The 14,751-nt window shown below is 46.5% G+C and overlaps 1 protein-coding gene across 1 annotated transcript in view; it reads left to right on the forward strand.

Annotated features, from left to right (window-relative positions):
• Positions 1-14,751, forward strand: part of FRG1 (FSHD region gene 1) — a 173,599-nt gene that overhangs the window by 149,479 nt on the left and 9,369 nt on the right. The window contains exon 9 of the mRNA XM_078678936.1: positions 14,008-14,118. Within this exon, the coding sequence (XP_078535062.1) occupies positions 14,008-14,118 (111 nt within the window). The remainder of the gene's footprint in view (positions 1-14,007; positions 14,119-14,751) is intronic.

A 14,751-nucleotide genomic window follows, 5' to 3' on the forward strand; every position in this document is an offset into this window, starting at 1 on the left:
GTGACTATTATACTGCTCCCATTATGTCTGTTCAGTTCTGTTGCCCCTACCCCTGTCTCTGTGAAGCGCTCTGATATCTGTAAAGATCTTGTTCGCGCTATATAAAACTTTGAATAAATAAATAAATAAACAATAACTTTTTTCTTTCAGCTTTCAGGGGCTGCTCGCACTTCTCTGTGAACTCCGAGGCTGCAGCAGCCCCTCCATGAGCTCGCACAGACCCAGGGCAGGCCCATTGTCATTCCGATTGAGGCAGATTAACCCCTTTCGAATGACAATGCGCCGCCCTCTGCCTTTAGCATATCAAGTGTCAGCGACATCGGAATTGGCGATTACAGAGGAGCTTTCCCCAAACAAAAGAACCATGTTGTATCAGTTTAGGTTCGTATTCTTCCCTCTAATATATACCCTTTAAGCAACGAGTACGAAAATAAATAATTTCAAATATATTCGAGCTGTGTAAAGCAATAATAAATGATTACTAAAGCAAGCAGAGTCTGAATTGCATTGTTAAACAAAAATACAACGGTTTTGCACAAAATGGTATTCAAGTACAAACTCCTTGCCCCTCCACTACCGGTATTTTCCAATGAGAAAGGCAGCATAATATTTAGAGACCATAAAATACAGCTGGATGGCATCTGCACTGAAATAGTTTGCAACAGACAATGTTATCACCAAAGAATCTGAGGGCACAAGAACATTAAATTGGATTGCTCACTGGTGACTCTTTTGTGCTCCTCAGTGCAAAGTAACACTGAAAGTAAATATGCCTAACGAAACTTTCGGGGAGCAGTGTGAGAAGTACCACTTGAGTGAACAGGTATCAGGAAGGGAAACTTCCCTCTCTATTCTAATAAAATGTTAGGTTTAATATTTCAGTGGCCGAAGGCAAATGAAGCAGGACCACAATGGGGAAATGTCTACCCATAGAAGATCATTCCAGCCAGACCAGCACAAATTATAGTGGGCGCTTTACATAAATATTTATTTTGAACAAATTTTATTTACAAAGATTATTTTGAATTCTTCAGTTTGGTCATCACCTCACATGCTGCACATGGGGCTGGTAACGCAAGGATCATTGATTAACCAAGGTGCCGCTTTGGGTCATTGATCCTCTTCATGTTGATTACTTTACATAGCGATTCTTTAGAAACTATGGCCAGGAGAGGTGACAGGAAAAGAGAGGTGACTGGGCAGGAGAACTGATGGGGCAGGAGAAGTGAAGGGGCAGGAGAAGTGAAGGGGCAGGAGCGGTTATTAGGCATGGGCAGGAGCGGTAACCGGCAGGAACAGTGATAGGGGCAGTGAACGGATAAGAGCAGTGAACGGGGCAGGAGAAGTGATGGGACAGGAGAAGTGATGGGGTTAGAGCGGTGATCGGGCAGGTGTGCTGACCGGACAGGAGCAGTGAACGGGCAGGAGCAGTGAACAGACAGGAGCGGTGACGGGGCAGGAAAAGTGACGGGGTAGGAAATGTGACGAGGCAGGAAAAGTGACGGGCTAGGACCAGTGACTGGGCAGGAGAGGCAACAGGAAAGGAGAGGTGACTGGGCAGGAGAGGTAACTGGGCAGGAGAGGTGACGGGGCAGGAGAGGTAACTGGGCAGGAGAGGTGACGGCGCAGGAGACGTAATTGGGCAGGAGAGGTGACGGGGCAGGAGAGGTGACGGGGCAGGAGAAGTGAGAAGCAGTAGAAGTATTGGGGCAGAAGTGGTGATTAGGCATGAGCAGGAGTGGTAACCGGGCAGGAGCAGTGAAAGGGGCAGGAGCAGTGAAAGGGGCAGGAGCAGTGAAAGGGGCAGGAGCAGTGAAAGGGGCAGGAGCAGTGAACGGGGCAGGAGCAGTGAGCGGGGCAGGAGCAGTGAGCGGGGCAGGAGCAGTGAGCGGGGCGGGAGCAGTGAGCGGGGCGGGAGCAGTGAACGGGGCGGGAGCAGTGAACGGGGCGGGAGTAGTGAACGGGGCAGGAGAAGTGACGGGCCAGGAGAAGGGAGGGGGCAGGGGAATTGACGAAGCAGGAGTGTTGATCGAGCAGGAGCAGTGGAAGGGCAGGAGCAGGCATTTCCCAGGGCGACTGGAAGGGTAGGGGGCCAGTTTAGTTTGGGGGGACCGGTTTTGTATAAGTGCAGGAGTTTTAAAAACACTGCAAAGTTCTTTGTATATTCATCATGTTTCGGTTAACAATACAAGTGCCAAGATAACTTTGGTGATCAATGTACCTGCTGGAGAGAGATGGGAGCATGTTTTGTCTAGTGGCTGTTTTACTCATCTAAGGTAGCGCAGAGGGGTAATATGCCTGCTGCAAGAACATGTACCATGCATATCAAAGAGCAATATGTTATGTGCATAGTTCAGTGGGTACTGCTTTGTGTTCACTTCCCGAATGAAATGACACCTGAATACATATGGCCTGGCAGTTCTGGCTGGACTGTTCACATTGGGCGCAGGATCAAGACTGATTTGCATATGGCTGGGTCCAAACTGGAATGGCATGGTGAGCCAAAAAACAATGGATTTAGGCCTAGATCTCTGTACTGGGGTGAATGTATGACCTTGTTCTGCATTCTGCCCATCAATTGTTCTTTTTGCATTTGTCACTCCGAATGTGACAGGTATGCTCAGACATGAGTCCCGTGCTCTCCATGCCACTGGACTCAAGCTATCCTGGCTGATGAAGGCTGAAAGCCCGAAACCGGTCCTAGGATGCTTGTTTCCAGTCCAGGGAGGACCTGGCCTGGCAGTTCGGGCTGGACTGTTCCCATTGGGTGCAGGATCAAGGCTGATTTGCATATGGCTGGCTCCAAACTGGAATGGCATGGTTAGCAAAGAAACAATGGATTTAGGCCTGGATCTCTGTACTGGGGTGAATGTATGATATTGTTCTGCATTCTGTCCACCAGTTGTTCTTTTTGCTATATTCTGATTGAGCAGCTAGCTGGCTGACATGAATATGAAGGAGCCTTTGTGGGTTTCCGTGAGTCTAGATTCTCCTGAAAAGTCCCTTTCTCTTCTGAGCCCAGATTAACACATGTGTACAGGAGGAGCCCTGTATTCATGACCTCAATGTTTGAGACAAAAAATAATCATGGATTTCTGATCAATGAGAGTAAAAGCATTAAGGTAACATGTTGTTCCTGCTTATATTTCACACGCTTTACATAAACCTGTATTCGCTATGAGTGTTTGCTTTTTCCTGAATTAAACCTCAAATAAACATGTTTATCCATTGTTTTAATTAAATAATGTTATAAGCTGTAACTGGTCAGTGAAATGCTAAACGTACTAAAAATTGGTATGTTTTGCTATTTCTAGACACACCCCTGACTCCGCCCACTGACTCAATCTTCAGTTATTCCCGCCCCCCGATTCTCCACCCACAGTTCCCCTACTTTTTTTTCCCCACTTCGACGACTGATTGTTGTTGATACTTCATTCATTGGGCTGATTGACTTTGGAAGGTTGGACACGTCCATCCCTTAGCTGTTTCTGAAATTGGAGCCTATGATAAGTGCACTTTACATATCGGGAGCAAATGGCTCCCCTGTGCTGTTGGAAAAGATGCATGAATTAGTGGTATTGATTACATTTTGTTAGTAATACTGGCTGCATAGCCATATTGTTTAAAATATACACCTGACCAGAGAGGCTTCATTTCATCCCCAAAATCCGACAGCGCTGCGGAGTCCGCAGGTAAACAAACACTGAACCAACACACACAAAAAATGCACCTCCTTCGTTTAAAATGCTAATTCTGCCCCGAAACGCGGAGAGGGGGGACTTTGTGAGCAGGCGCAGAGGTAGATCTGTTCAATCTGAAAGGATATGTTGCAAGTTAAATCGATATTTTAAATTATTCACTGTCATTAATTATCGATTTAGATATCTGGAGGCAGCGTTTGCTGAAGTTGAAAGGGTATGCATTTTTTTCCCAGCTCTCCGAGCCTCGGCGCATTGTTTCATATTCTTGTGGGGGGTTTCGGGGGGGGGGCTGTGAGGATGTCTGTGCACAGGGCCCCCCGGCTCGTGTTAGGGCAGAACTCGCCTGCATCGAAGCCGGATCAATGGGAAGGCATCAACTATTAGCCAGAGAGGCGCTTTGATCTGAGATCAACTGCAGATACCTGATAGTAGCAGCAGCGAGCAAGGGGGCCTGGGGACCCCTGCCAGGGAGGCAGGGCAAATATTTAACTTGCCAATTACCCACCTGCGAAACGGTGCTGGAGCCGGGGAGGCGCAGCGGCGGGCGAGTAAACACGGCGAGTGCCACACGCTCTTCAAAGACTCCGACGTTATGGTATATATAAACACACGCACATACTTGTATATAGACACAGACAGATAGATACACACAGATAAATACACACATAGATAAATACACACATAGACAGACACACACTAATAGATATATAGATAGAAAGACACCCACGCAGATAGCAATCATCTTTTTTATTTATTAAAGTAAATAAGAATCGTCGGGAATTAAAATAGCAGTTGTGCCCAACATTTTAAATTCTGTGCATGGTGCTATTTTTTTTTTAAAGATACCCTGCGACGCTCGTTGTAAATTTATTCATCAAAAGCTATTAAGTATTCAATTAAATTTGCGAAAAGAATAAAATAAATGCCTTCCACCGATGTTATGGCCATTCCGTAGAAGGTAAAGTTTGCCTTTGAATATATTGATGACTTGCGTACAATTATTTGCCATTCGAGCAGTAGTTTTAGGCACACTGTTTTGTTTGATAATTCTATATGCAATAATATGTATGAAGGTGAGTATTTAACATTGTCGCTGTTTTCAATGTTATATCGTTTAAATTACTGACGTGTACCTTGTGTCTTTTATTTGTGTTCTGAGCTCTGTTCGGGCGAGCTGACAAGTCATATTTACAACGCTTCCACAATCGTGTCTTAAGATTTAGAGGACATATTTTTGTATTTTCCTTTTGAACTTTTATAGCGTTCGGAGCAGAAACTGCGATTTTGAGTAAGAACCTTGACGCTAGAAAAATGCATGCAGGGCTGGGGCGGGCAGGGTGGCGGTCTGAGCGACATGTAGACCCCATGTACACCCCTATGCCAGACAGACTCTTCTAAGTTGTCCCCCGAATATCAAAAGATTAGGCACCCATTAATGTCTGTTTTAATATATACACCTAATGCCTCGGCTCCACTTCTTAGCGCTTTGGAAACATTGTAGCAGACAACGGTGACACGAACATGTAATGTGCGACGCTTAACTCCGGCTCACATTATGTGTGCATCCGACAAGGTGCCAGGTATGGGGGGGCAAAGGGGGATAGGTGGGGGGCATTAGTCGGTGCGGGTACCGGGGGCTGGGGAGAAAAACTGCAGGCTCCGGCAGGGGTCACGGCGAACGCACGCATCTCTCTCACTCAACACATATGCTCTTCTCATGCACACACTCGTGCAACGCCCCAGGGTACAGGCTAACGAGCCCGCGTGCCACTGTGACCCTGAGCAGGCTGTGCAGCGCCTAGCAGCAGTACTGCCGAGCAGTGGCACCACGCGCTATATTACAAGTCTACTGATAGATACCATATTCATGAACTAAAGCATCACAACCACGAGTCGCCACAATTCCCGACACAACACCGCCACATTGGTGTATTGAGGGTTGTGTTCGCCCATGCACACGTGTCCTTGTCAGAAGATTCCGAGGGGGTCACCAGGCACAGCGTTTGCACCGTTAGATGTGTCTGAGTAGATTGTGTCTAGTAGGCGCCGACTGTGTCAGTATAAGGTAGAGTAGTCTGTGGGTCAGTGCTTGCTAGTTGTGTATCAACAGGTACTGTGTGGTTTGTATCACTCACTTGATGTGTCTGTGAGTAGATGTCTGTTTGTGTGTCACTAGCTACCGTGTGTTTATATCACTTGGTGTGTCTATGAGTAGATGTCTGGAGAGCACACGTTCCCTCTTCATGTCTACGCGGGGTCCCTGCTCCCGCCTGTGTGCCAGTGCACAAGATCCACCCAGGAATGTGCAATACCAGTCTGTAGATCGATCGAAACATTCCCTGTTCATGTCTGTCTGCGCTAACTTTGATAGATAGTGGCTGTGGGCCATGACTGGTTGGAGTAGACTGTGATAGAAAGTGGCTGTGGGCCATGACTGGTTGGACCAGGAGGCTGAGCGTATTAAATCATTGGGGGAGGGGGCACGTAAGCAAATGAGCTGTTAGCGTCCCCACGGTGCCCCGGATGCTTCTTCACAAGTAATTTTTTAACTAAATTGGCTCTTGGAATTATGCTCTGTGTGTGTGTGGCTCTGTGTGTGTGTGGCTCTGTGTGTGTGTGTGTGTGGCTCTGTGTGTGTGTGTGGCTCTGTATGTGTGTGTGTGGCTCTGTATGTGTGTGTGTGGCTCTGTGTGTGTGTGTGTGTGTGTGTGTGGCTCTGTGTGTGTGTGTGTGTGGCTCTGTGTGTGTGTGTGGCTCTGTGTGTGTGTGTGTGTGGCTCTGTGTGTGTGGCTCTGTGTGTGTGTGTGTGTGGCTCTGTGTGTGGCTCTGTGTGTGGCTCTGTGTGGCAGTGTGTGTGGCTCTGTGTGGCAGTGTGTGTGGGGGGGGGTATTTGCGAGAGATTAAGCTATTAGCATTGTAAAGGGCATTGTAAAGGACAATGCCATTTATTTATCTGTTTTCAAAACCAACACATAAATACAAATTTTGTCATTTACAATGCCAATACCTCTAACTTTTGCAAAGGCGAGACCGTTGCATTGTAAATGCTTGTTTTATTTGCCTCTCCATAGTGTTCAGTCCTGTTTAGTGCCAGAACAGATTTTATAATTTTGTAGAGCATGCAAATAACCGACTCAATCAACAGTGATGTTCTTGTGGCATCCCTCCTTTAGGGCAGCAATCGACAATGGCAACAATATGTGAATTATGAATAGTAGTATTCTTCAGAGGTACAACTTTTGTAGATTTTTTCCAATTGTGCGTTTTCGCCTCTATAACATTGAGGTGTACCTGGGTCATGGAGGTTCTTAGACATTCTAAACCGCGGCATTTCTACAACTTGATTCATCTCTTGGATTGTAACACCTGTTTTCCTAATATTATGATGTGTGTGGCTTAGGTCCCCATTCTTACATGCTTTCTCTGTAATTTACTGAATTTCAACCACTTTACGGGCAAGAACCTGTGCTGCAGGACCAATGACTGTATTTTGTGTAATCCATGGTGCAGGAGGTTGTTTGACATTATTTTGTTTGTAGTTTGTTATAGGGTTGGTGCGCACCAGGTACTGTGTTCAAGAACTGGGCATTTAGTCATAGCTATCTCAAGGCTATTAACCTCTATTTCAGAATGGTGTCTGGAAAATTCTGTTGCTGCACATCCAGGACCTCTGTCCTACAGAAACTCCTTTAGCGAGGTAATCCTACACTTCAGACATTGGACGCCTACTGTATCAAACACCTGCTATGATACTAGGGTCAGCAAGAGATTTTCACCCAACCAAAGCTCACAAGACCATTTGTCTGGCAATGAGTAACTGTAAAAGGAACATGGCACCAAAAAAGCTATATCCATGCCACGGTTCTTGAGGTGGATCATGCTCCAGCAAAGTTTCTCATATGTGTTTGCTTAATGAGAGAGAAAAAAGTGGTTCTCTTGCAGTTCCTAGTAAAACCCCTTGACAAGCTGGTTCTGAGAATGATAGGCCTTGAGCCATTTCTCTTAGAGAGTCTCCTGTTGCTGTATGTCTGACGGATACTTCCTGCAGATTGCTGACCTTATGAATTTTTCTATTGTATACGACTTGTAGCACTTGTTGTTACAATGATGCAATATCGTGATTCTGCATTGTTTTTGGTGAAGGCTGCATTGAGTGGCGGACTCCATGTCCCAGACAGCCCAATCAAGGAGGAGTAGCCTCTGCTAGATGTTCCGCGCCGCGTGCGTTGAAAAGCACAGTTCACTTGCCGCAGGACTCGATTCTGCATTATTTTTGGTAAAGGCTGCATTGAGTGGGGGCTCCATGTTCCAGACCGCCCAGCCAAGAAGGAGGAGCCGCTGCTGGATTCCCTGCACCTTCCAAGGGCAGCCTCCCCCCTCTGTTTTCTGATTTCTGTTAACTGCGCTCTGGAGAAACAAGTAGGGCGGATTTCCCTTTTCCTGCTCCACAAGGAAGCTGTGGCAGATCTTGCTTTCAATTGGGGACATTGTTCTCTTTTTACAAGATCTCCATGGAGACACGAAGGCGGAAGTCCGGTATACTAAAGACGTCAAGGTCACTCCTCCGTTTTCTATACTGATAGGGGTCCGACAGGTTTGTATCTTGGCCCCTTGTTTCACCTGTATATTATCAACCTAGAGAAGGTATTAGTAGAGTCTAAGGTGGACTATCATCAGGTGGGACAGCGCAGCCTGCCTGTTCTACTGTACGTAGACGACTCCGTCCTGATGTCACGGACCGAGAGGGGGCTACAAAGGCTGCCCAACTCCTATGTCAAAATTGTTGAAGATCACGACTTGTTGGCTAACAACTCTAAATCCTACGTGATGCAGGTGGGCTCTCGTTTGAGCAAGTCCTACACCTTTATGGTTGGGTTCACGCCGGTCCCCAAGACTAGTGTTTTTTCTTACTTGGGGTTTTCGCTGGATGCCAAGATCAACTGGGGACCTTTAAAAAGCCAAAAGTAAGGGTATTTTACACGGGAAAACGCATCCGACTTTAACTTTGCCTCTAGATTGGGCAAGAGACTGTTGGGCCACTCTTGAAGATTTATAGGGCCAAGTGTATTGCCAAGGTGTTGTAATGTAGTGAAATCTGGGGTTATATTGCTCATAAAGACAAATAGCGCAAAATATCTTCTTAAGGCGGCTCCATGCTGCACCTCAGGGTACTGTAACCTTTGTCGTCCATGAAGAACTTGGTATGGCCTATCTCGCCGACCTGTTGGCCTTTCGCCCCCTTTTATTATGAATGAAAACCTGCCTCTGCAATGGGACCACATTAAATAGTTTTTTAAAGTATTGCATGGCCCTTCGTCCCTCCCATATCCTGTGGCTCAAATATAATGAGGAGTGCCTTCGTAGTCTGGTCAGAGCAGGCCTTTTTTTAAAATCCGGAATCAAGTAGCATGAAGGATCTGGGTCAGATAAAGGAGGCCTATTTTGGACAGCAGTCAGCAGCCAAGGAGGACCAGGAGCTAATGAAGCCCAGTGTATGTAGTTTCATTATGTTTAGAACTACGCAGCTTACTGAACCTTCTTTATTAGGGCTTGTAAGCTCTTATGACTGTTTTCTACTGGCTAGGTACCGGTTTGACCTCTTTCATCTCTGTCTTGCCTATCCAAGGGGGCAGAGTAAGGGTCAGAGGCTTCTGCCCTGTGGCTGCGACGGTAAGTCTCCACAGGATATGCTCCATTTGTAATGTTTTGTAGTTTTTATGACCTACCTAGGAAAAACATTATCATCTCAATTCTAAACAAGCAGTGGCATAGCCAATAGGTCTCGCCTTTGGGACCTTATAAGTGTTTAGCCATGCAACACTTGATGTTGTTGCACCAAGGATATTGTACTGGACAACTAAACACTTATAAGGTCCCAAAGGGGAGACCTATTGGCTGTCAATGTCAAGCAGTGCTATAGGGCTCCGGCTGCCACTTAGTCCACCGCATCCCACGTAGACACGGCAGCCATCTTTGAATTGTTTTAAAGCCGATTCTAAATTTCTCCCATTTAAAAACACATGACTGTATGTTTCAGTCACAAATACGGCACAGTGTCTACTAGCCTCTGAGAGCAATATGCCTGCATTTTGTAAATGCCACACTTCGAAATGGAAGAAAAGAGAAAAATAAAATGAGAAGTTATTTAAATTAACTCATTTTAATTTTCTTCCATTTGAAAGTATTCAGAAACATTATTTTGTTCTAATGCTCCAAGATTCAGTTGGTGAGCACTTTTATTTCAGAGTAAAATTCCTTGGTGCTTCAATTCTTCGCCTCTGTGCCCCACCCTGGGTCATGAATCTGACTGAGTCCTGCCTAATATCAGGCCCTGCTATCTTCAGCTTGATGATACTTGAGTAAATAAACACAGCCTTCCCTTTAAAAGGAAACTGTGACACTGTGCTTGTCTAAAAATTAACTTAATGCTGCAAGCTACTCTGAAGCTGGCTGCGAGCTACTGATAGCTTGCGATCGATGGGTTGGAGACACCTGGCTTAGATACCTTCTGCACACATTAACATTTGGTCTGAAATGGCTGCTAGATCTCTTATAGATGCATCCAGTTGCACTTTGGTCTTTGGCCAATATAGGTAAAATAGCTATTGTTTGCTCTAAATGCTTCCATCCACGTTGGGTAGTGGTTAATGGAAATTGCTTATTTTAATTACAGGATGCGTACTGTGAATTGCTCTAGTATGTCCCCGTGTTGCCTGAGAGCCTTCCAAAATCAAGAAAAATAAATACGCTTGTGCAAAACTTAATTTGTGCAGATATTACTGCATATCACTTGATGAGGGACAGAAGCAATACCGCTGATGTAATATATAAATAAAATGTACTTTACTGATGTGGCGTGTGGCTGATTATTTTATTTCCTTTGGCTTTTATTGTATTTCCAGAGCGTGTTGAACAGGTTGCACTGAATAAAAATCAGGTTTCTCCTATTAAGAAAAATTCAAGAAAAAAAAAATCACACACATTGTTTACAAAATGTGGAGCTTGGCAAAAGAACTGGGCAAGGCCTTCCTTATTATGGATGGATTTGACCCTATGTTCAAACTTTGCTCAGCTGTTAAATGTGAACCAAGCAATACTAATTGTTTTACCCTTAGAACAACATCACACCATTCGGGTGTTTTCCATCATTTACCATGTGTATAATGTTGATTAACACTGAGACACAGAGGAGGAGCCAAGATGGCGACCTGAATGGACGTGTGGTTGCTCGGCTCCACCGGCCCTGAAGACCCGCGCCTACATCCTGCCTGTAATCCTGGGGTTTCTTTCGCCCGACATACGCGGGACACGGAGCTGATCCTGACGGTGTCCCTCTGGCCTCTCAGCCCGCCCGGAGTCTCGAGCTCTGGGAGGATCGTCTTTGCCCCGGACCTCCGCCCGCTCCCTGGAGCCTGCCGGACCTCGCCAGTCTTGAAGAGATACTCTGTTGCGGTGGCTGCCTGTACTGAAGGAGTGTTTTCGCCCGTCTACAGCCTGGCCCGTGCCCTGCGCTCACTGTCCTGCCGAGATCGCACGGAGCAGCTCCGGCACGCATATGTGAGGGCTCGCACGGATTCCTTTGTTTGTGGCCGCCATGATGCCGGTCTGCTTTCTTCTCAGCTGCGCTGATAGCCGGTGAGCTCGAACTGCCCTGGCTGCCCGCCGCACCATCGGATGCCCCTTGCTTATGCAGCGCACGGGAGGGGGTGTAGAGTGTTGTAGGGCAAACATCCACTTCCCTGTCGGGGACTGTGACCCCCGTCTCTCCCCCCTCCCAACACCCCGTGGACTGCTGCTAAGATGGCGATGCCTGATCACCAACGGGGTGGAGATGGCGCTGGGACCTCTTCCTGGGGTGGCACGTGTGCATTGGTACGGGGAACCGTGTTTGAGCCCTCCACTGAGGCTGGAGAACCTCGAGTATCGCAGCCGGACTGCACCTACAGGGAGGTGTTGAATATCCTGAATGAGGTACGGTCGGAGATGCGGCGTACCTATGCTGTGCTGCTTGAGAAACTTGAGGCATGTATCCCTGCTGAGAGCCGACCGCAAGGGGTTCACTCCCGACAGGACCCAGGTCTGACTTCGTTGCAGCTTGCCAGCCCCTCGCTACCTCCTGTTACTATTGTGTCAACCGATGGAACGAATGCTGGAGCCTTTGAAGATTTGTTGCCGCTCGTCGACACTGCTGTTGCAACAGTGTTTCCCCTTTGTTCTTCGACTGGCTGTCTGCCTCGTGTACCGGCCTGGCTGCGCAGTGCATCGCTAGCCTGTTCTCCTGCCCTGTCCCCTGCTCCTTCCTTGACTAGTTCCGTCTCGTCGTTCAGTGACTTTTGTCATCTATACGCTCTGGAAGTACATTTTGTTGTTGGACTACTATCTACGGGGGACAGGCGAAGCTCCCTCAACGATGGTGCGCCTCCCCCATCCTCGAGGCGGCCATGTTTTCACGTCGAGGCGGACTGCAGTGAACTGCCAAGTTGGTTGGGTTCCAAAGTGCCTCCTAGATCGGGCCAGGGCTAGACGATCCCCTGATCGCATTCATATACTGGCGGGTGGAGGCTAAGACAGACTTGATATGTGTGTGGGACACTGGGTATTCTTTGCTGTCTCTCCCCAATGATTATATCTCGGGTGAAGTTCTCTGGTAATTGATATTGGGGTGTAGGATGTTTAATGGGTCGGCGGTATCCGAGCGTGTACAATCGGTACAGGGTTGGGCGGGTTCCTGGTTGTGTCACTGTCTTGCCGGGTGGGGATTGGGGTTAGAATGTGGTACGTACTGGCTGCTTGGCTTATATTTACAATGTAGATTGTTTTCCCCCGTCTGTCTCTATTATAGTTAGTGGTTGTTTTGCTTTCCAATCAAGGCATCCTTCGGGTGTTGCGACCTTTGTCAATGGCACAGTCGGCGTCATACACTGGCTACCCTGATTTATTGCTGGATATCGGCTCCGCCACGTTTCTCTGGTTCCTGTTGGCTGGTCCTGGAAGCTTATTGTGACATGGGGGTTATTTGTATAGGGTAGCGTCCATCTTGCTCTCCTTTGTCTGCACTCTCATTACGGCGGCCATCTTGTCCCTTTGTCCTGACTGGGGAGGGCTTTTGCTGGGCGTCATAGTGTAGTGGTCGCTCGCGACCGGTTTAAAGATGGAGGTCTCCGGGGCTTCACTCTTGTTGGACTACTGTTATGTTTCGTACTGTGCCTCCTCTCTGGCGAATGTAGTGGTCGTGGCTCCCCACGTCTGTTCTTCTACTGTTGCTCATTCTGGTGATTTCGCACGTGGGGTGTGACTGGGTGTATCCTGCTATGGCCCATATGGACGGGGTGATCATTCAAGTACTGGCTCGGGGTCCGGGGTGCATCTGTTTCAATTCTTCATTTGGTGGTGTATTTTTTGATATTATTGCTTCACTTGATGCTGGGGGCTATACATGGCTGGGGGACCGAGAGTTTGTTAATGTTGGGGCTCCTCCTCCCCCGTTTCCTTTCTTTTCGGGAGTGATAGACTAGCTTGTTCTTTTCTTCCTCCCGATGCTTCAAGTGTGATAGCTTTCTTTTCTTATCTTTTCTTCTTCTTTTCTATTCTTTCTCTGTATTTCGGGTTTCTTTACTGGGCGACAGGCACTTTGCCGGGGGGGGGGGGGGTAGGCCGTAGCCTCCGGATTGTTGCAGGGTGGGGGGGTAGATTTAATTTTCCTTTTTAGTTTCTATGGGCCTTATTTTTCTAATTTCTGCGCTTTCTTGTTCTGGTTTCTGTTCTGGGTCTGCATTAGAGGTTAGTAGGGAGTGGGTGGCGCTGAGGGTAGTACGTAACTGTGGACTGCAGCTCTTATTGTTTTGTATGGTACTGCCATAATGACGGGGTGTTCTTCCTAATGTTGTTCAAATTGATGCTGCCTGCTCATGTTTGTGTAACTAATGTCTGGACTCAGATCTTCTTGATTTTATTCTTCACTGATTTATATTTCTTCACAACTTTTAAAATTTAACCTTCAATACTCCTTTTCCTTGGCGACATGACTCTATTCAATGCAACTGCTACTGATTGCTGCTATCTTGCCTGATGCCGCTGTGGGACCGCGTTGCTCGCACCTGTGCTTAAAGTTTCGTGGCCGGCCTGATGGTTGTAGGCCCGTATTTGTTCTCTCTTTTGTGCACAATAAAGGTTTAAAAAAAAAAAAAAAAAAAACACTGAGACACAGTCCACAGCTCTAGATTCTGCCGCTTGATACACTGCCATTATTTTAATAATTGCACCTCAATCAGTTTAGAAAGTTTAATTTGCTGCAATTACTTTTCAGAAAGAAGTTTCAAAGCTTTCAGGACCGCAAGCTTAAAGTGAGCAAAGAAGACAGCAAGGAACTTAAAAAAGCCAGGAAAGAAGGCAGTTTCCATGAAACATTGCTGGACAGGTAATGTGCTTTTAAAACTGAAATCTACCCAAATAAGTGTGATGCTCATCAAGTAAAGGAAATGGGACGCAGTTTTGGTCCAGAAATAAACGTTGTATGTTACTCACCACATTTGTGCAGGCTCATAAAAAAACTTCTCAAAAAGAGGACTCTTAAGATATATTAGCATGCATTAATTCATAGGTTTTCATATGCTAGTCCCTGGAATGTTGTCCAAACTTGAAATGCCAGCCTCCAGTTTCCAACCTGTTTTCCTACAATGTACAGTTCACAGAACGAATCCCTCTCCAGATGCAATTTATAATGGGCAGGATGGAGATACTTGTTTCTGTGCCATCTGTCTTATTTATTGTACTAGTACAAAAGTTTTCAGGGGGCCTTAGGCCCTTGGGCACCTTTTGGCTTTGCATTTCCTAATTTGTGATTACCAATTACTTAGTGACAAATTAGCTAATGCAAAACCACTCCAGGCCCATAGGAACGAATAGAGTAGCATTACCTAATAGCGATTATCTATTTAGTGAACCGCTATTTGTTAATATTAAGGAATCTCTAAATCTTTGGCGATTCCTTGCATACATAGCATTTTGAGATTACCAAATAGCGATTTGTTAAAAATTGTTATTTGGTAAT

Source organism: Lissotriton helveticus, chromosome 2_2, assembly GCF_964261635.1.
Source record: "Lissotriton helveticus chromosome 2_2, aLisHel1.1, whole genome shotgun sequence".
Taxonomy (NCBI): Eukaryota; Metazoa; Chordata; class Amphibia; order Caudata; family Salamandridae; genus Lissotriton; species Lissotriton helveticus.